We start from the raw sequence: 14826 nt of genomic DNA on the forward strand, positions 1-14826 counted from the left end.
GGAGTGTCGGCCTGCGGACCAGAGAGTCCCGGGTTCGGTTACCGCTCGGGGCATGTACCAAAAATAAAAATAAATAAATAAATTGTTTGCCCTGGCCGGTTTGGCTCAGCGGTTAGAGCGTCCACCTGCGGTCCTGAGAGACCCGGGTTCGGTTCCCGCTAAGGGCATGTACCTCGGTTGCAGTTTGTCCCCGGCCCTGGTTGGTCGTGCGGGTGGCAGCCACTCGATGTGTCCCTTTCACATCGATGTTTCCCTTTCTCTCTCTTCCTCTCTCTCCCTCCCACTCTATCTGTACAAAAAATGGAAAAATGTCCTCGAATGAGGATTAAAAAAAATAATAATAATTTCCTAAAGGTCATACTGACTGCTATTACAGTGTTAAACTAGAAATTAAACCCAGATGAAACGATTTCAAGAGCTCATGCTGTTGCTCTAATGTCTTTTTTTAATTTGGAAAAAAAAAATCTTTAAGAATTTAACTATAAACGAGCCAAGTAAGTTATGGTTTGTTCTTTCTTAGCAAGCAGGCCAGATTGTGTTTTTGAGCTGTCTAACACATTTTATTATTTGATCACTATTTATATATCTTGCCCCAACAAGCAAAAAGAATTACTGACTCATAAAGACAGAAAACACATTAGTGGTTGCCAGGGACTAGAAAAATGGGGAATGACTACTTAATGGGTATGGGGCTTTCCTTTTGGGGTGATAAAAATGTGTTGGAACTAAAAAGATGAGGGTTGCATAATACTGCAAATGTATTAATTACCACTGAATTGCACACTTTAAAATGGTTAACTTAGCCCTGGCCGGTTTGGCTCAGCGGTTAGAGTGTTGGCCTGCAGACCAGAAAGTTGCAGGTTCGATTCCGGTCAAGAGCATGTACCTCGGTTGCAGTTCATTCCCAGACCGTGGTCAGGGTCATGTGGGAGGCAACCAGTTGATGTTTCCTCTCTCTTTCCCTCCCTCCCTCCCACCCTATCTGAAGATAAATAAAAAAATATCCTTGGGGAAGGATTAAATAAATAAATAAAATGGTTAACTTACTATATATGAATTTTATCTCAATTTAAAAAAGAATGATCAGCCCTGGCCAGTTTGGCTCAGTGGTTAGAGCGTCGACCTACGGTCCAGAGAGACCCGAGTTCGGTTCCAGCTAAGGGCGCATACCTCGGTTGCAGTGTCCCCGGCCCTGGTTGGGATTGTGTGGGTGGCAACCACTCGATGTCTCTCTCTCAAGTTGATGTCTCTCTGACTTTCTTCCTTGCTCTCCCTCCCACTCTATCTGAACAAAAAATGGAAAGAATATCCTCGGGTGAGGATTAAAAAAAAAAAAAAGATTTGTAAAAATGAATGATCCTATCTATCTATCTATCTATCTATCATCTATCTATCTATCTATATTTGGTTAATCCTCACCTGAGTATTTTTCCACTGATTTTTTTAGAAAGAGTGGAAGGGAGGGAGGGAAAAAGAAAGAAACATTGATGCAAGAGAGAAACATCAACTGGCTGTTTCCCGTCCAACCCCAAATGGGGCTGGGACCAAACCTGAAACCTAGGCACGTGATCTAACTGCTGAGCCAAACCGGCCAGGGCTGATCTACAATATTTGGTTAATAATAATTCAACAGAATGGTATGCAACTACTAAATATTATGTTTTTCTAAAATAATGACAAGGGAAAAAGGTTCTAAGATATGAGTAGGAAAAAAAAGTAGATTATACAACTAAATGTAGCACAATGACAAATTTGAAAAACAAATTTTTTTTTGTTTTTAATATTTGGATACATACATTAACAGTGTCTGTATCTGCATCCAGAATAAATTTTTTTCTTTATATATTCTATGTCAAAAATTTCATTCATTATCAGAAATACATTTTTAAAATAATTTTTTTTTTTTATCCTCACCCGAGGACATTTTTCCATTTTTTTATTCAGATAGAGCGGGAAGGAGAGAGAGAAAGAGAGAGAAACATTGATGTGAAAGGGACACATCGAGTGGCCGTCACCCACACCACCCAACCAGGTCCGGGGACAAACTGCAGTCAAGGTACATGCCCTTAGTGGGAACCGAACCAGGGTGTCTGTGGACCGCAGGCTGATGCTCTAACCGCTGAGCCAAACTGGCCAGGGCCATTTTAAAAATAATTTAATCACAAATATCTAGTAAGTTTAGTGATGTAACTGATTTTAAAAGTCCAAATAGGAGAACAAACAAATACTATGGTCAAATTAAATTCAAATATATCAATAATTATATTAAATGTGAGTAGTATAAACACACCAATTAGAAGACAGAAATTATCTGAATGGAAAAAACAAATGGCTGGGGGAGCAGGTCGCTCAACCATATGCTGTGCACAAGAAACTCAAAACATAATGCTTTAGGTAGGATGAGATTAAAAGGCTAGAAAAAGATAATATGCAAACCCCAATCAAAGAAAGGTAGAGTGGCTATATTAGTATCAGACAACACAGACTTCAGAGAGAAGGAAACTGCTAGGGAAAATATGAATACACACTAATAAAATGGGTCAATTCACCTAGAAGACTTATCTTAAATGTGTATGCACCCAACAACAGATGTTAAAAATACACTAACCAAAAACTGACATAACTAAAAGGATAAAGACAAATCCAAAACTGAATGAAGTTGGAGATTTCAACATTCCTTTCTCAGTAATAGATACAACTAGTAGACCCACCCATACAAGAAATCTATAAAGATATACAGGAAATGAACAATAGTACCAACCAACTGGATCTAAATGACATTTCAAGAACACTCCACCTGCCCTGGCTGATATGGTTCAGTTGGTTGGGCTCCTGTGCATCTAGGAGTCACCAGTTCAATTCCCTGTTGGAGCACATGTCTGGATTGCAGACTCGATCCCTGGTGCAGGATGTGCAGAAGGCAGCCAGTTGATATTGTACTGTCACATCTATGTTTTTCTCTCTCTCTCCAAAAATCAATTTTAAACATCTCTAATAAAAAAACACAAAAAAAAACCACTACCCAGCATTAGCAAAACACACATTCTTTTGAGGTACACATGAACTATTCACCAAGATAGACGATATCTCCTGGGTCATAAACACCTTATCAAATTTAAAACCATCTAAATCATACAAAGTATGTCTGTGACCATAATGAAATTAAACTAGAAATGACTGATTCAACAAAATTAACAGAAAAACCATCAAACATTTGGAAATTTAACAACACACTTCTATATAATCTATGAGTCAAACAAGAAGTCTTGGGGGAAATTAGAAAAGATTTTGATATTAATAAAAATGAGCCCAGCCAGTGTGGCTCAGTGGCTGAGTGTCGACCCATGCACCAAGAGGTCACCAGTTCAATTCCTGGTCAGGACATATGCCCAGGTTGTGGGCTAAATCCCCAGTGGGGGGCATGCCAGAGGCAGCTAACTGATGTTCTATCTCATCAATGTTTCTCTCTCTCTCCCCCCATCCCCTCTCTCTAAAATCAATAAAGAAAAAAATTTTTTTAAAAAATGAAAATACAGTATTTTAAAATTTGTAGTATGCAGCTAAAAGCAGCGCTTAGAGGGAAATTTATAATTGCTATTGACTAAACTGCTTGTGCCCCATCCCAATTCTTATGCTGAAACCTAATTCTCAATTGTATTTGGAGGTGGGGCCTTTGCAAGGTAATTAGATCATAAGGGGAGGTAGGGGTTCTCATGAATGTGATTAGTGCCCTTATTTAAAAAAAAAAAAAATCCAGAGTGCTCCCCCACCACTTCCACCAGGGGAGGAACATAAAAGAAGTCAGTCCTGTACAAAATAGGAAGCAGCTCCCACCAGACACCTAATCTTCCAGCATCTTAATCTTAGATTTCCCAGCCTCCAAGACCATGAGAAATAAATGTCTGTTGTTTACGACCCACCTAATCTATAGTAGTTTGTTATAGCAGCCCTAACGGGCTAAGAAAATAGTATTAAACACCTACATTATAAAAGAAGAAAGATCTCAGATCAATGACCTCAGCTTCCATCTTAAGAAACCAGCCCATGCCGGTTTGGCTCAGCGGTTAGAGCGTTGCGGTCCAGAGAGACCCGGGTTCGGTTCCCGCTAAGGGCACGTGACTCAGTTGCAGTTTGTCCCCGGCCCTGGTCGGCCATGCGGGTGGCAGCCACTTGATGTGTTCCTTCACATCAATGTTTCTCTCTCTCTCTCTCTGTTCCTCTCTCTCCCTCCCATTCTACCTGAACAAAAAATGGAAAAATGTCCTCAGGTGAGGATAAAAAAAAAAAGAAACCAGAAAAATAATGAAACAAACAAACCCAAATCAAGCAGAAGGAAGGATATAATAAAATTAAGAGCAGAAATCCATGTAATTAAAAACAGAAGAAAAAAGCAATAAAACCAAAAGCTGATTCTTTGAAAAGACCAATAAAATCAAGAAATCTATCAATAGTAAAGAAAAAAGAGAGGAGACACAAAATATTATCAAGAATAAAAGAGAAAATTATCACTACAGACACAGAAGCCATTAAAATGATAACAAATGACACTATAAACAACTCTATGCTCATAAATTCAATAATAATGAAAAGGACCAATTCCTTAAAATTACCCAAAGTCACCCAAGATGACCCTGAGCAGATTTGTAACTATAAAAATAAATTGAATTCGTAATTAAAAACCTTCCAAAAAAGAACCCTCCATCCAAGGCCAAACGGTTTCACTGGCAAATTCTTTAGAACACCACCACCAATTCTACATAACTTATTATAGGAAAAAAAAGTAATACAAAATGCTAGAGTTTATAAAGCTACACTGCCGAACAGGGCAGGACACTAGTAATATGCAGCTAATGAGTACTTCAAATGTGGCTAGAGTCACATGTTGAAATGATAATATTTTGGCTATGCTGAGTGAAAATAAAGTATATTATTATAATTTTTAAGTCCTCAAATAAGACTTAGGTAAAAAATAAGAACTGCTTTATCAATTCTGATTTCTAAATATACAAGAGAAACTGTAAAATGAATAGTTTCAAAGGAAATTTGAAAATATTCTACTAAGGAAAAATGACTTTGAAGTGGCTACTAGCCAAAGGCTAACCCACTCTAGAATTCAATTGTTTTCAAGACTATCTCAAAATAAACTAAAAACAAAACTCTTAAATATTATAAGAAAAAAATGGAAGAACACTGATCACACAAAGCAAAATCCAGAGGTTAATAAGCTCACAGCACTGGCATTCTCCTTACAAAGAAAGAAAAGTTTAAGCTCTTCAAAGATAATAGGATAAAAATAAAGAGAGCTTTTAAAAATAAAGTGCTTAGAGGGAAAATTATGAAAAATATTTTTCAAGATAAAGATTATACATAGAATGAACTAATTTCTAAGTGATAAATACCTTAGAGCATTATGTGGCTAGTGTCAAAGCATCATTTCAGGAACAGAATGCAATTTGCTTTTTAGTAAGAAAATATCCTCTTCAATGACTCACATTTCACTACAAGACTACTGAGAGGTTTCTAAAATTACACTTCCTTATTTCCAAGAGATATAATTCAGTGGCAAGGGTACACAATGGCATTTACCAAAAATTCCCATCATACAACTACTCAGTAAAACCTTAAGAATTTCTCATCTGAAACAATTTCAGCATACATGTAAACATCTTTCTGTAAAGGGAAAATGTATGGCATTGTCAATCTTACTTTCTTCCTCATTTTTAATATTTCTGAAATCAAAATGTATCATATAATCAAATGTATTCATTTCATATGATAATGGCTCTACTCTTCCTCCCACAAGAAAAGTGGTAATTAAACCAATTAATACATATTAAAATTACTGTCACATAAGAATCAAAGAAGTGCAGGAAGTTTTGTGTGTCAATGTTTTACTATGATAGGGCTATACTCTCTAAATAACTGAACAATTTTAAACTACATCCAGCCTCAGCTATAACCCTTACCTCACAATGCAAACATACAAAAATTAAGGATGGGCCCGGCTGGTGTGGCTCAGTAGTTGAGCATCGACCCATGTACCAAGAGGCCACCAGTTCGCCCTGGCCAATTTGGCTCAGCAGTTGGAGCGTCGGCCTGTGGTCCAGAGAGACCCGGGTTTGGTTCCCGCTAAGGGCGCGTAACTTGGTTGCAGTTAGTCCCAGGCCCTGGTTGGTTGTGCGGGTGGCAGCCACTCGATGTGTCCCTTTCACGTCGATGTTTCTCTCTCTCGCTCTCTCTTCCTCTCTCCCCCTTGCACTCTATCTGAACAACAACAAAAATATTATTTTGTACTAGTTTCAGGTGTACAGTGTAGTAGTTAGACAATCATATATTTTACAAAGTGTTCCCCAGTATACACCTGACACCATACAGTTATTCCAATATTACTGATTATATTCCCTATGCTGTACTTTACATTCCCTTGACTATTTTGTAACTACCAATTTGTACTTCTTAGTCCCTTCACCTTTTCACCTAATCACCTTACCCTACTCCCCTCTGGCAACCATCAGTCTGTTCTCTGTACCTATGAGTCTGTTTCTATTTTGTTTGTTCATTTATTTTTGTTGTTTAGATTCCACATGTAAGTAAAATCATGTGGCATTTGTCTTTCTCTGACTGACTTATTTCACATAGCACAATACCCTCTAGGTCCATCCACATTGTTGCAAATGGTAATATTCTGATACCTGATTACATGTTGATTTGTTATACAACAAATAGTTCACAGTCTAGTAGGAGAAAAGGATAAGTAAACAAACACCTAAAATACCATGTGTGAAGTATAACAGTAAGCATGTGTATAATTTAATGAAAAAGGGAGGGATAAATTTCCTTGGAGTGGTGGGAAGAGTAAACAAGGGGAAAGAAGGGAGGAAGGAAAGGTAACTTTAGGGCCTTGAGGATGAGCAGGAGTTTATTAGGAAGAAGAAAAAAGATGTTTCAGGTAATGGGAACAACAGGAACAAAGGAGAAGTGAAAGCAAGTGGCATCTTCGGAGACTGGCTGTAGGGGAGTAAGGAGGTGACTGAAGATGAAAGTAAAAATGGGGTCAGGCCAGATGGTGAGGCGCTTTAAGCCCCATGCCAAGGAGTTTGATTTTATTACAGTAGGTACAAAGGTTTTAGGCACAGAATGATGTCACATAAGCACTACAAGACACCTTTTCTAACATTAAACATTTTTGAGGTCGTAAAAAATATTTAAAGTTCCCACTGTCTGAAAACATTAATTCCAGGATTCCTTCAAATAATTCCAGAGGTCCCACTGGTCATGAGTCCAGTAAAAAGCTCCCTTAGGGCAAGAACTATTTACTATCTATTTTTCTTTGGATTTCCAGGACATGGAATATAGTGAAACCAACAAAGATTCATCTGTGATTAAGGATAATAAGAATACAAACGATGACTCCAAGGTTTCAGGCCTGATCATCTTACTGAGGTGCTGATCAGCAGAATGTAAGTTTGCCTGGGAGATGTTAAAATTAAGAATCTACAGAATATCGAGGTGTTCTGCACATAAGCAGTTAAAACACAGGTTTGGTGCTCCAAAAAGAGTTGGCAGAGCTCTGGCTGGTCTGACCCGGGTTTGGTTTCCACTAAGGGCACGTACCTCGGTTGCAGTTTGTCTCCGGCCCCAGTTGGGGTTGTGTGGGTGGCAGCCACTCTATGTGTCCCTTTCACGTCAATGTTTCTCTCTCTCTCTTCCTCCTTCTCTATCTAAAATAAATGCAAAAATGTCCTCAGATGAAGATAAAAAAAAAAAAAAAAAAAGTTGGTAGCCACAGATGTGAATTTGAGCATCACCATATATGCTCTACTGATGACAGCTGAAGCCATGTGGGTAGATGAGGCCACGGAGCATAATCAAAGCCCAGATCAGAATCTAGTAATCCTAAAGCAAAGATGAGACTAGAAAGAGACAGAATAAGAACATTCAGAGGGGGGAAGAGAAACAAGAGAGGTATTATGTGACTCTAGGAAGGTACACATTTCAAAACACATTTCGAATATGGTGACAAATGATAGAAGGTCAGTTAAGTATGAAGACTGTTATATCTGCTAAATGGACAGTCACTGATGAACATTTCATTGGAGTGAGTAAAAAACAGGCTGCACTTTGGCCAGATTGGCTCAGTGGCTGGAGCAATGGCCTGCAGACCAGAGTCACGGGTTCAATTCTGTCAAGGGCATGTACCTCGGTTGTGGTCCCCAACCCCGGTCAGGGTCATGCAGGAGGCAACCAGTGAAAGTGTCTCTCTCATGTTGATGTTGTTCTTTTTCCTTTTCTCTTTTTCTTTCTTTCTCTCTCTACCCCTCCTCCCTCCCACTCTACGTGGGAAAAAAGAAATCCTTGGGTGAGGATTTATAAGAATTGATTGGGTTGAGCCATGGCCAGTGGCTCAGTTGGGTGGGTGTTGTTCTCTGCATCCAAAGGTAGCTGTTCTATCCTTGGTCAGGGCACGTTCATGGTAGAGAGTGTGCAAGAGGCAGCCGATCAATGTTTCACTCTCACACAGATCTTTCCTTTCCTATCTCTCTCTAAAAATCAATAAAAAAAAAAAAAGGACAGATTTGGTTGAAGAATAAATTGAAAACAGAAAGAGGAGATGGTGAGTATATACCACTTTGAAAAGTTTGGCAATAAAGAGAAGGCATGAGCGGCATTAGTAACTTGACAGATCATCAGGTTGAAGGAAGTATGCACACTTTGTGCATTATTTTTTTTATATGACGTGTCTAGAGATTCTGTAAACAAAGACTACCTTCAGTGTTCTCATAGCACCTACTATATTATATAATAAAAACAGCAAAATTACTAAATCATTGTTTAGAATGCAAGATATATCTCATACAATTCACTAAATTTTAACTAAAACTCTAGTGTAAACGGGAGAGCACTAGACTGAACCAACGAGACAGTCATTAATTTCAAGTCATTCACCTGCATGGAGTGACTCTTTAAAAGAGGCCAAGCCCTGTTATGTAATTTACAGGCTCTATGAGCAGCTCTGGGAATGCAGTAACAGTAAGTAAGATGTTACATTAATTCCTTCACCATGGGCTGCACAAGGATATACTCACCTCCATAGTAGAGTCCTGTAGCAGTGCACATCCGCCACTGTCCCTGATACATTCCTGCTCTGCTGGGACTGCACATCTGGACGCTGACATCTGCAATCTCCTGGGGCTCTAGCGATCTCACCATCACCATGTTCACGTGTCCAAACTGGTCTCCCCCGACATATTTAAGACAAACCCCTGGAGGCCAGGCCTCTGCCCCTGAGTTCAAGCAAAAGAAAAAAATGTTAGGCAATCAGTGGTCCCTTGCTGGGTGCAATTCATTACAAAGCCATAGAAAAGGCCTCTTTCTTTGTCTCTCACACATGTAATCCTACCAACATATCCCTAAGCTATAGAATTATCTCACATGACTAGTTAGAGGGAATCATCAGAGTAAACAACCTCTGACCAACAATCTACCCCTAAGTGAAGGCACACACAGCCTTAAAAGCAAGGTAGTTCCTTAAGAAGCATTTCATGTGACCCCAGGGAAGGTAGGTCACACATCTCACTGAATCTGCAGAACTTAAAAATGATACATGTAACGAGCCATGAAAACAAACACAGGGCCGCAGCATCTTTGGAGGACTGCTTTCTCTGCTAACAGTTAACACACAGCCATTTTCACTTTTACTTTTTAAGCTAAAATTCATGGTAAAAATATGTGTGACTCTCCCTAGTTTTTTCATCCAGGCAAGAGGATGAAACACATTAGAAGTAATTTCTACGACACTGTTTTCTTTTTTTTACTTATTTATTTTTTTTATCCTCACCTGAGTACATTTTTTCCATTTTTTGTTCAGATAGAGTGGGAAGAAGAGAGAGAGAAACATCGAAATCAAAGGGACACATCAAGTGGCTGCCTCCCACACGACCCAACCAGGGCCAGGGACAAACTGCAAGCGAGGTATGTGCCCTTAGCGGGAACCGAACCTGGGTCTCTCTGGACCGCAGGCCAACGCTCTCACCGCTGAGCCAAACTGGCCAGGGCTTTTTTTACTTATTTTTTAAAATAATTTTTCTTTATTGATTTTAGAGAGACAAGAAGGGAGAGGGGGAGAGAGACAGACATCAATGAGAGAGAACATCAACTGACCGCCTCCTACATGCCCTCCACTGGGGATTGGGCCCACAACCCAGGCATGTGCCCTGACCAGGAATCAAACTGGCGACCTCTTGGTGCATGGGTTGATGGCTCAATCACTGAGCCACACGAGCCGAACTACATTACTGTTTTCATTTAAAACTGCTTTTTCACCCAGCCAGAGTGGCTTAGTTGGTTGAGCATAATCCCATGCACTGAAAGTTGCCAGTTTGATTCCTGGTCGGGACACATACCTGGGTTGCAGGTTTGATCCCCGACTGGAGCGTATATGGGAGGCAACTGAAACAGCATCAGCCTGAGGATCAAAGGGTCACAGGTTCAATTCCAGTCAAGGGCATGTACCTTGGTTGCAGTTCGATCCCCAGCCCTGGTTGGGGTCATGAGGGAGGCAGCTAATCAATGTCTCTCTCTCACATCAATGTTTCTTTCCCTCTCTCTCTCTTTTTCTCCCTCCCTCCCTACCACTCTATCTGAAAATCAATGGAAAAGTATCCTCAGGTGAGGATTAAAAAAAGCAACAACAACAAAACCTGACAGCAAAGTGTCCTCAACACGACAGAGAACTGTGGCTAGTGGAAAGGTTGTAGGTGATACACTGCGAACATATGCAAATTCTGTTTTTCATTTCTGGGGCCTATGGTCTGGCAAAAGCATATCTCTTTTACGTCCAGAGTAGTAGCAGCTGACATGAAGCATCTTGGGAAAAAATGCTGGTCTCTTTAAAGACCAAGATCCAAGAGAAAAATTTAACTACTGTTAAAAGGCTGAATTCATAATTATGGTTTAACACACACACACACACACACACCCCTGTAACAAGACAATGTCTGCTCATATGAAAACCCAAGAATATGCCTGTTTTTGAACCTCTAAGAAAATAAGAAAAACCAAGACTGTCTGGGTATAAGAAATACTTGGCTATCCAGAGCAGAAAACCACAAGCAGCTGAGAGGGTCAGATCTCTCGGCTATGCAAAAGGAGTGCTGCTATATTCCAGGGAGAATAAGCTGGTTGATAAAATGTTAAATGATTTTTATGTTAAAGTATGCAGCTACAGTCCTGATATTTTTAGTATGCTAGATATCCTATTGATATGGTACTTGAGAGCCTTTTGAAAAAAATGGAAGAGCATCTACCATCTAAAGTGTTAATTTACTATGAACTGAAGAACCATCATCAACCTTCTGAGAGTTACCAATAATTCAGTATGATATACAGTCCTCACAGACCCAACCATTAGGTCAGGTGACTCTGAAGAAGTAAACGATGCTGATTCTTTATACAGAAGGAAGGGAAAGCCATCCAGGCCACCTGGCTAGGTATACCTGAAACCAAGATTTGAGAAGTATAATAAAACATGTATAAAATTAAGTCTGCTACAAACTGGCTTAATGGGAGATGAATATATCTATCAGAAAAGAAAGACTAATCTGTGTTTTATGACTTTCCAATATAAGTGTCACATGCATATGATTAAGTCTGTGATTCTCCAGTTATCATGAAATATAATTTTATTTTAATAAAAAGTAAAAACAAAAAAACCCTGTTATATTGTGATTTTGAGATGAGAGAGAGCACAGCAAAAATGAAATAAAAGCCCATCAGTTCCAGAAAGCCTGGGACTTACTAGGTATGTGATTATAGAAATAATTTGGAGAGCACTGGCCAGTTTTGCTCAGTTAGGCCCGCAGAACAGAGAGTCCTGGGTGCAATTCCATCCAAGGGAATGTACCTCAGTTGCGGTTCGTCCCCAACCCTGGTTGGGGTCGTGCAGGAGGCAACCAATCGATGTGTCCCTTTCACATCGATGTCTCTTCTCGCTCTCTCTTCCACTCTATCTTAAGATAAATGGAAAAGTATCCTCAGGTGAGGATTAAAAAAAAGAAGAAGAACTTGGAGACAGTAAGGAACATTCAAAGAGCAATGCAGAAGTCAACAAATCTCAATGAAGATCCCCTATTGTTTTAACCCCTATAAGTTTAGACATTGCATTTCAAAGTAAGTGACATAAAAATAGGGATCTTCATTGATTGTCACCATTTTCTCCCTATATCTGAAAAAGTGACAACATAATACAATTTGTTGAATGAATGAAGCAGAATGATCTTCCCAATAATCATACTAAAGAGAAAGAAAAAAAACTTATGATTTTAAGGAGCCAAAAGAAAAATGGAGGAAGAGTTATTCTTTCTGAAGTTCTTTTCCCAACTCTTGTTTTATATTCACTTCTATGTAGTTCAAAAACTAAAGATGCCTCTAAAGGCACTCTCCTATAATAATCATATCTACTTCACCAAAGTCAGAGAAATACCAGTCATCACTACATGCTCAGCTTAACATTTACTCCACAACAGAGCATGTTTGCAACAACTGAGAGGCTAGCTGCACGTGTTGGTAAAGAATACTGTTTATGTTCACCTTTAGAGGGACAGTTTCAAATTTTCACTTTAAACTCCAATGTAATTTTTCCTGCTCAAGTTCCCCAAGCTTCTAACACTTAAATAGTGACAAAAGTTTGGATGGTGGGATTCTGTATCTAAGTCATTAAATATCTCACTTCTATTTTCCTGTGGTCTAAATCTAAGGAGTTAAACAGTATTAGGAGTTTAATTTTAAACAATGTATGACATTTATCTTCTTTGGGGAAGCTGTTGGTACAGCTATGCAGTTCCTATTCATCTCTTCTGTTGTATATTTGAATGCCTGGCATGTCTAGAACATGACAGCAGAGAGCAATTATGAAAATTACATATGAAACCCTTGCAGTGAGCACTATCTCTTAGGGAAGATTGTGAATGAGAGTAAGAGAGCCAGAGGAGAAATAGCAAAGGCCTGCCCTACTTCTGTGTTACTACTCCAGTTCCAGAAAGAATTCAGGCCAGATTAGGATGATGCCAAAGAACCAGTGCACGTGCATGCATTTCCTCTCTCTCTTTAGTAACATACCTGTCAGTTATAGGAGGCCAGGTTCTCCTTAATCAAATGGAAAGCATTTAGCTTATAGATAGAAAACTATTTTACAACCGGCTGAACAAATTCCAGAAGAATAAATAAAACAACTATTTGTTCAAAGTAACCTGAAGTAAAATCTCTAGCAATTTTTTCCCAACTTCTCAGGAACAAAAATGCCATTTATAGGAAAGGCTGCAGATCCAGAAGCTGTTTTAAACTGGAGTTACTGCCTAACTGGTGTGGCTCAGTGGTTGAGCATCAATCCATGCACCCAGAGGTCGCTGGTTTGATTCCCAGTCAGGGCCAATGTCCAGGTTGTGGGCCCAATCCCCAGTGGGGGGCATGCAGGAGGCGGCCAATCGATGTTCTCTCTCATCAATGTTTCTATCTCTCTCTCTCTTCCCCTTCCTCTCTCTCTAAAAGGCAATAAAGAAAAACAAAATTCAAACAATAAAAATAAAAATAAACTGGAATTACTATGTAAAAACAAGAGAAAAAGGTGGCCAGGCTCACCAATACAGATTTTCTCCAAATCAAAGTGAAAGAGCAGTAGCTCTTTGGAGTTCTGATTTTACATTCTGGCCATTTTAAATCAATACCTTCCAAACCCTCCCATTAACCCAAGTGACTGTCTAGTGAGTGAGCAGAAATATCAAGAGGTCTTTCTGAAATAAATCCTATAATCTGCAACAAGGTAGTATTTAAAATATTTCAACAGTACTCTAATACCTTTCAGTATTTAAAAGCACTATAACAAACTCATGGAAGGACAGGCCATTTTCACTATACGTAAACAAGGTGTTAGTATTAATTTTTAACTAAAACTTTTGAATAGCTCATACTTTTCTTTTTTTTTTTAAGAAACTTTTTTTTAGCCCTGGACGGTTTTGCTCAGCAGTTAGAGCGTCGGTCTGCAGTCCAGAGAGACCCAGGTTCGGTTCCTGCTAAGGGCACGTACCTCGGTTGCAGTTTGTCTCTGGCCCTGGTTGGGTTGTGCGGGTGGCAGCAACTTGATGTGTCCCTTTCATGTCGATGTTTCTCTCTCTCTCTCCCCCTCCCACTCTATCTGAACTAAACATGAAAAAATGTCCTCGGGTGAAGAAAAAAAAAGAAGAAACTTTTTAAAAGTCTGTTTTTATTGATATTTTAGAGAGAGAAAGGGAGAAAAAGATAAAAATGTCAATGTGAGAAACGTCAATCAGCTGCCTCCTGCACACCCCCACAATGGGGATTGAGCTCTCAACCTAGGCAAGTGCCCTGACTGGGCATCGAACCAGGACCTAGTTCTGAGTTCATGGGAAGACGCTTACTCAACTAAGCCACACCGGCCAGGCTAAACAGCTCATACAATTTTTTGAAAAATATTTTTCTTTATTAATTTTTGAGAGAGAGAAAGGCAAAGGGAGAGAGAGAGAAAAAAAATCCACGAGAGAGAACATCAATTGGCTGCCTCCTGCATGCCCCCCACTGGGGATTGGGCCCAAAACCTGGGCATGTGTCCTGACCGGGAACCGAACTGGTGACCTCTTGGTGCATGGGTCAACACTCACTTTCTTTTTTTTTTTTTTTATTTATTTTTTATCCTCACCCGAGGATATTTTTCCATTTTTTGTACAGATAGAGTGGGAGGGAGAGAGAGGAAGGGAGAGAGAGTGAGAAACATCGACGTGAAGGGACACATCGCAACACTCACTTTCTAAACAT

General features: G+C 39.5%; 1 protein-coding gene across 2 annotated transcripts in view; it reads right to left on the reverse strand.

Annotated features, from left to right (window-relative positions):
* ILRUN (inflammation and lipid regulator with UBA-like and NBR1-like domains) overlaps positions 1 to 14826 on the reverse strand; it is a 92942-nt gene that overhangs the window by 38377 nt on the left and 39739 nt on the right. For both annotated transcript variants that reach the window (XM_036248080.1, XM_036248081.1), the window contains exon 3: positions 9087 to 9284. In XM_036248080.1, the coding sequence (XP_036103973.1) occupies positions 9087 to 9284 (198 nt within the window). The remainder of the gene's footprint in view (positions 1 to 9086; positions 9285 to 14826) is intronic.

The sequence above is a fragment of the Molossus molossus genome, unplaced genomic scaffold (genome assembly GCF_014108415.1).
Source record: "Molossus molossus isolate mMolMol1 unplaced genomic scaffold, mMolMol1.p scaffold_m16_p_8, whole genome shotgun sequence".
In the NCBI taxonomy this organism is placed as follows: domain Eukaryota; kingdom Metazoa; phylum Chordata; class Mammalia; order Chiroptera; family Molossidae; genus Molossus; species Molossus molossus.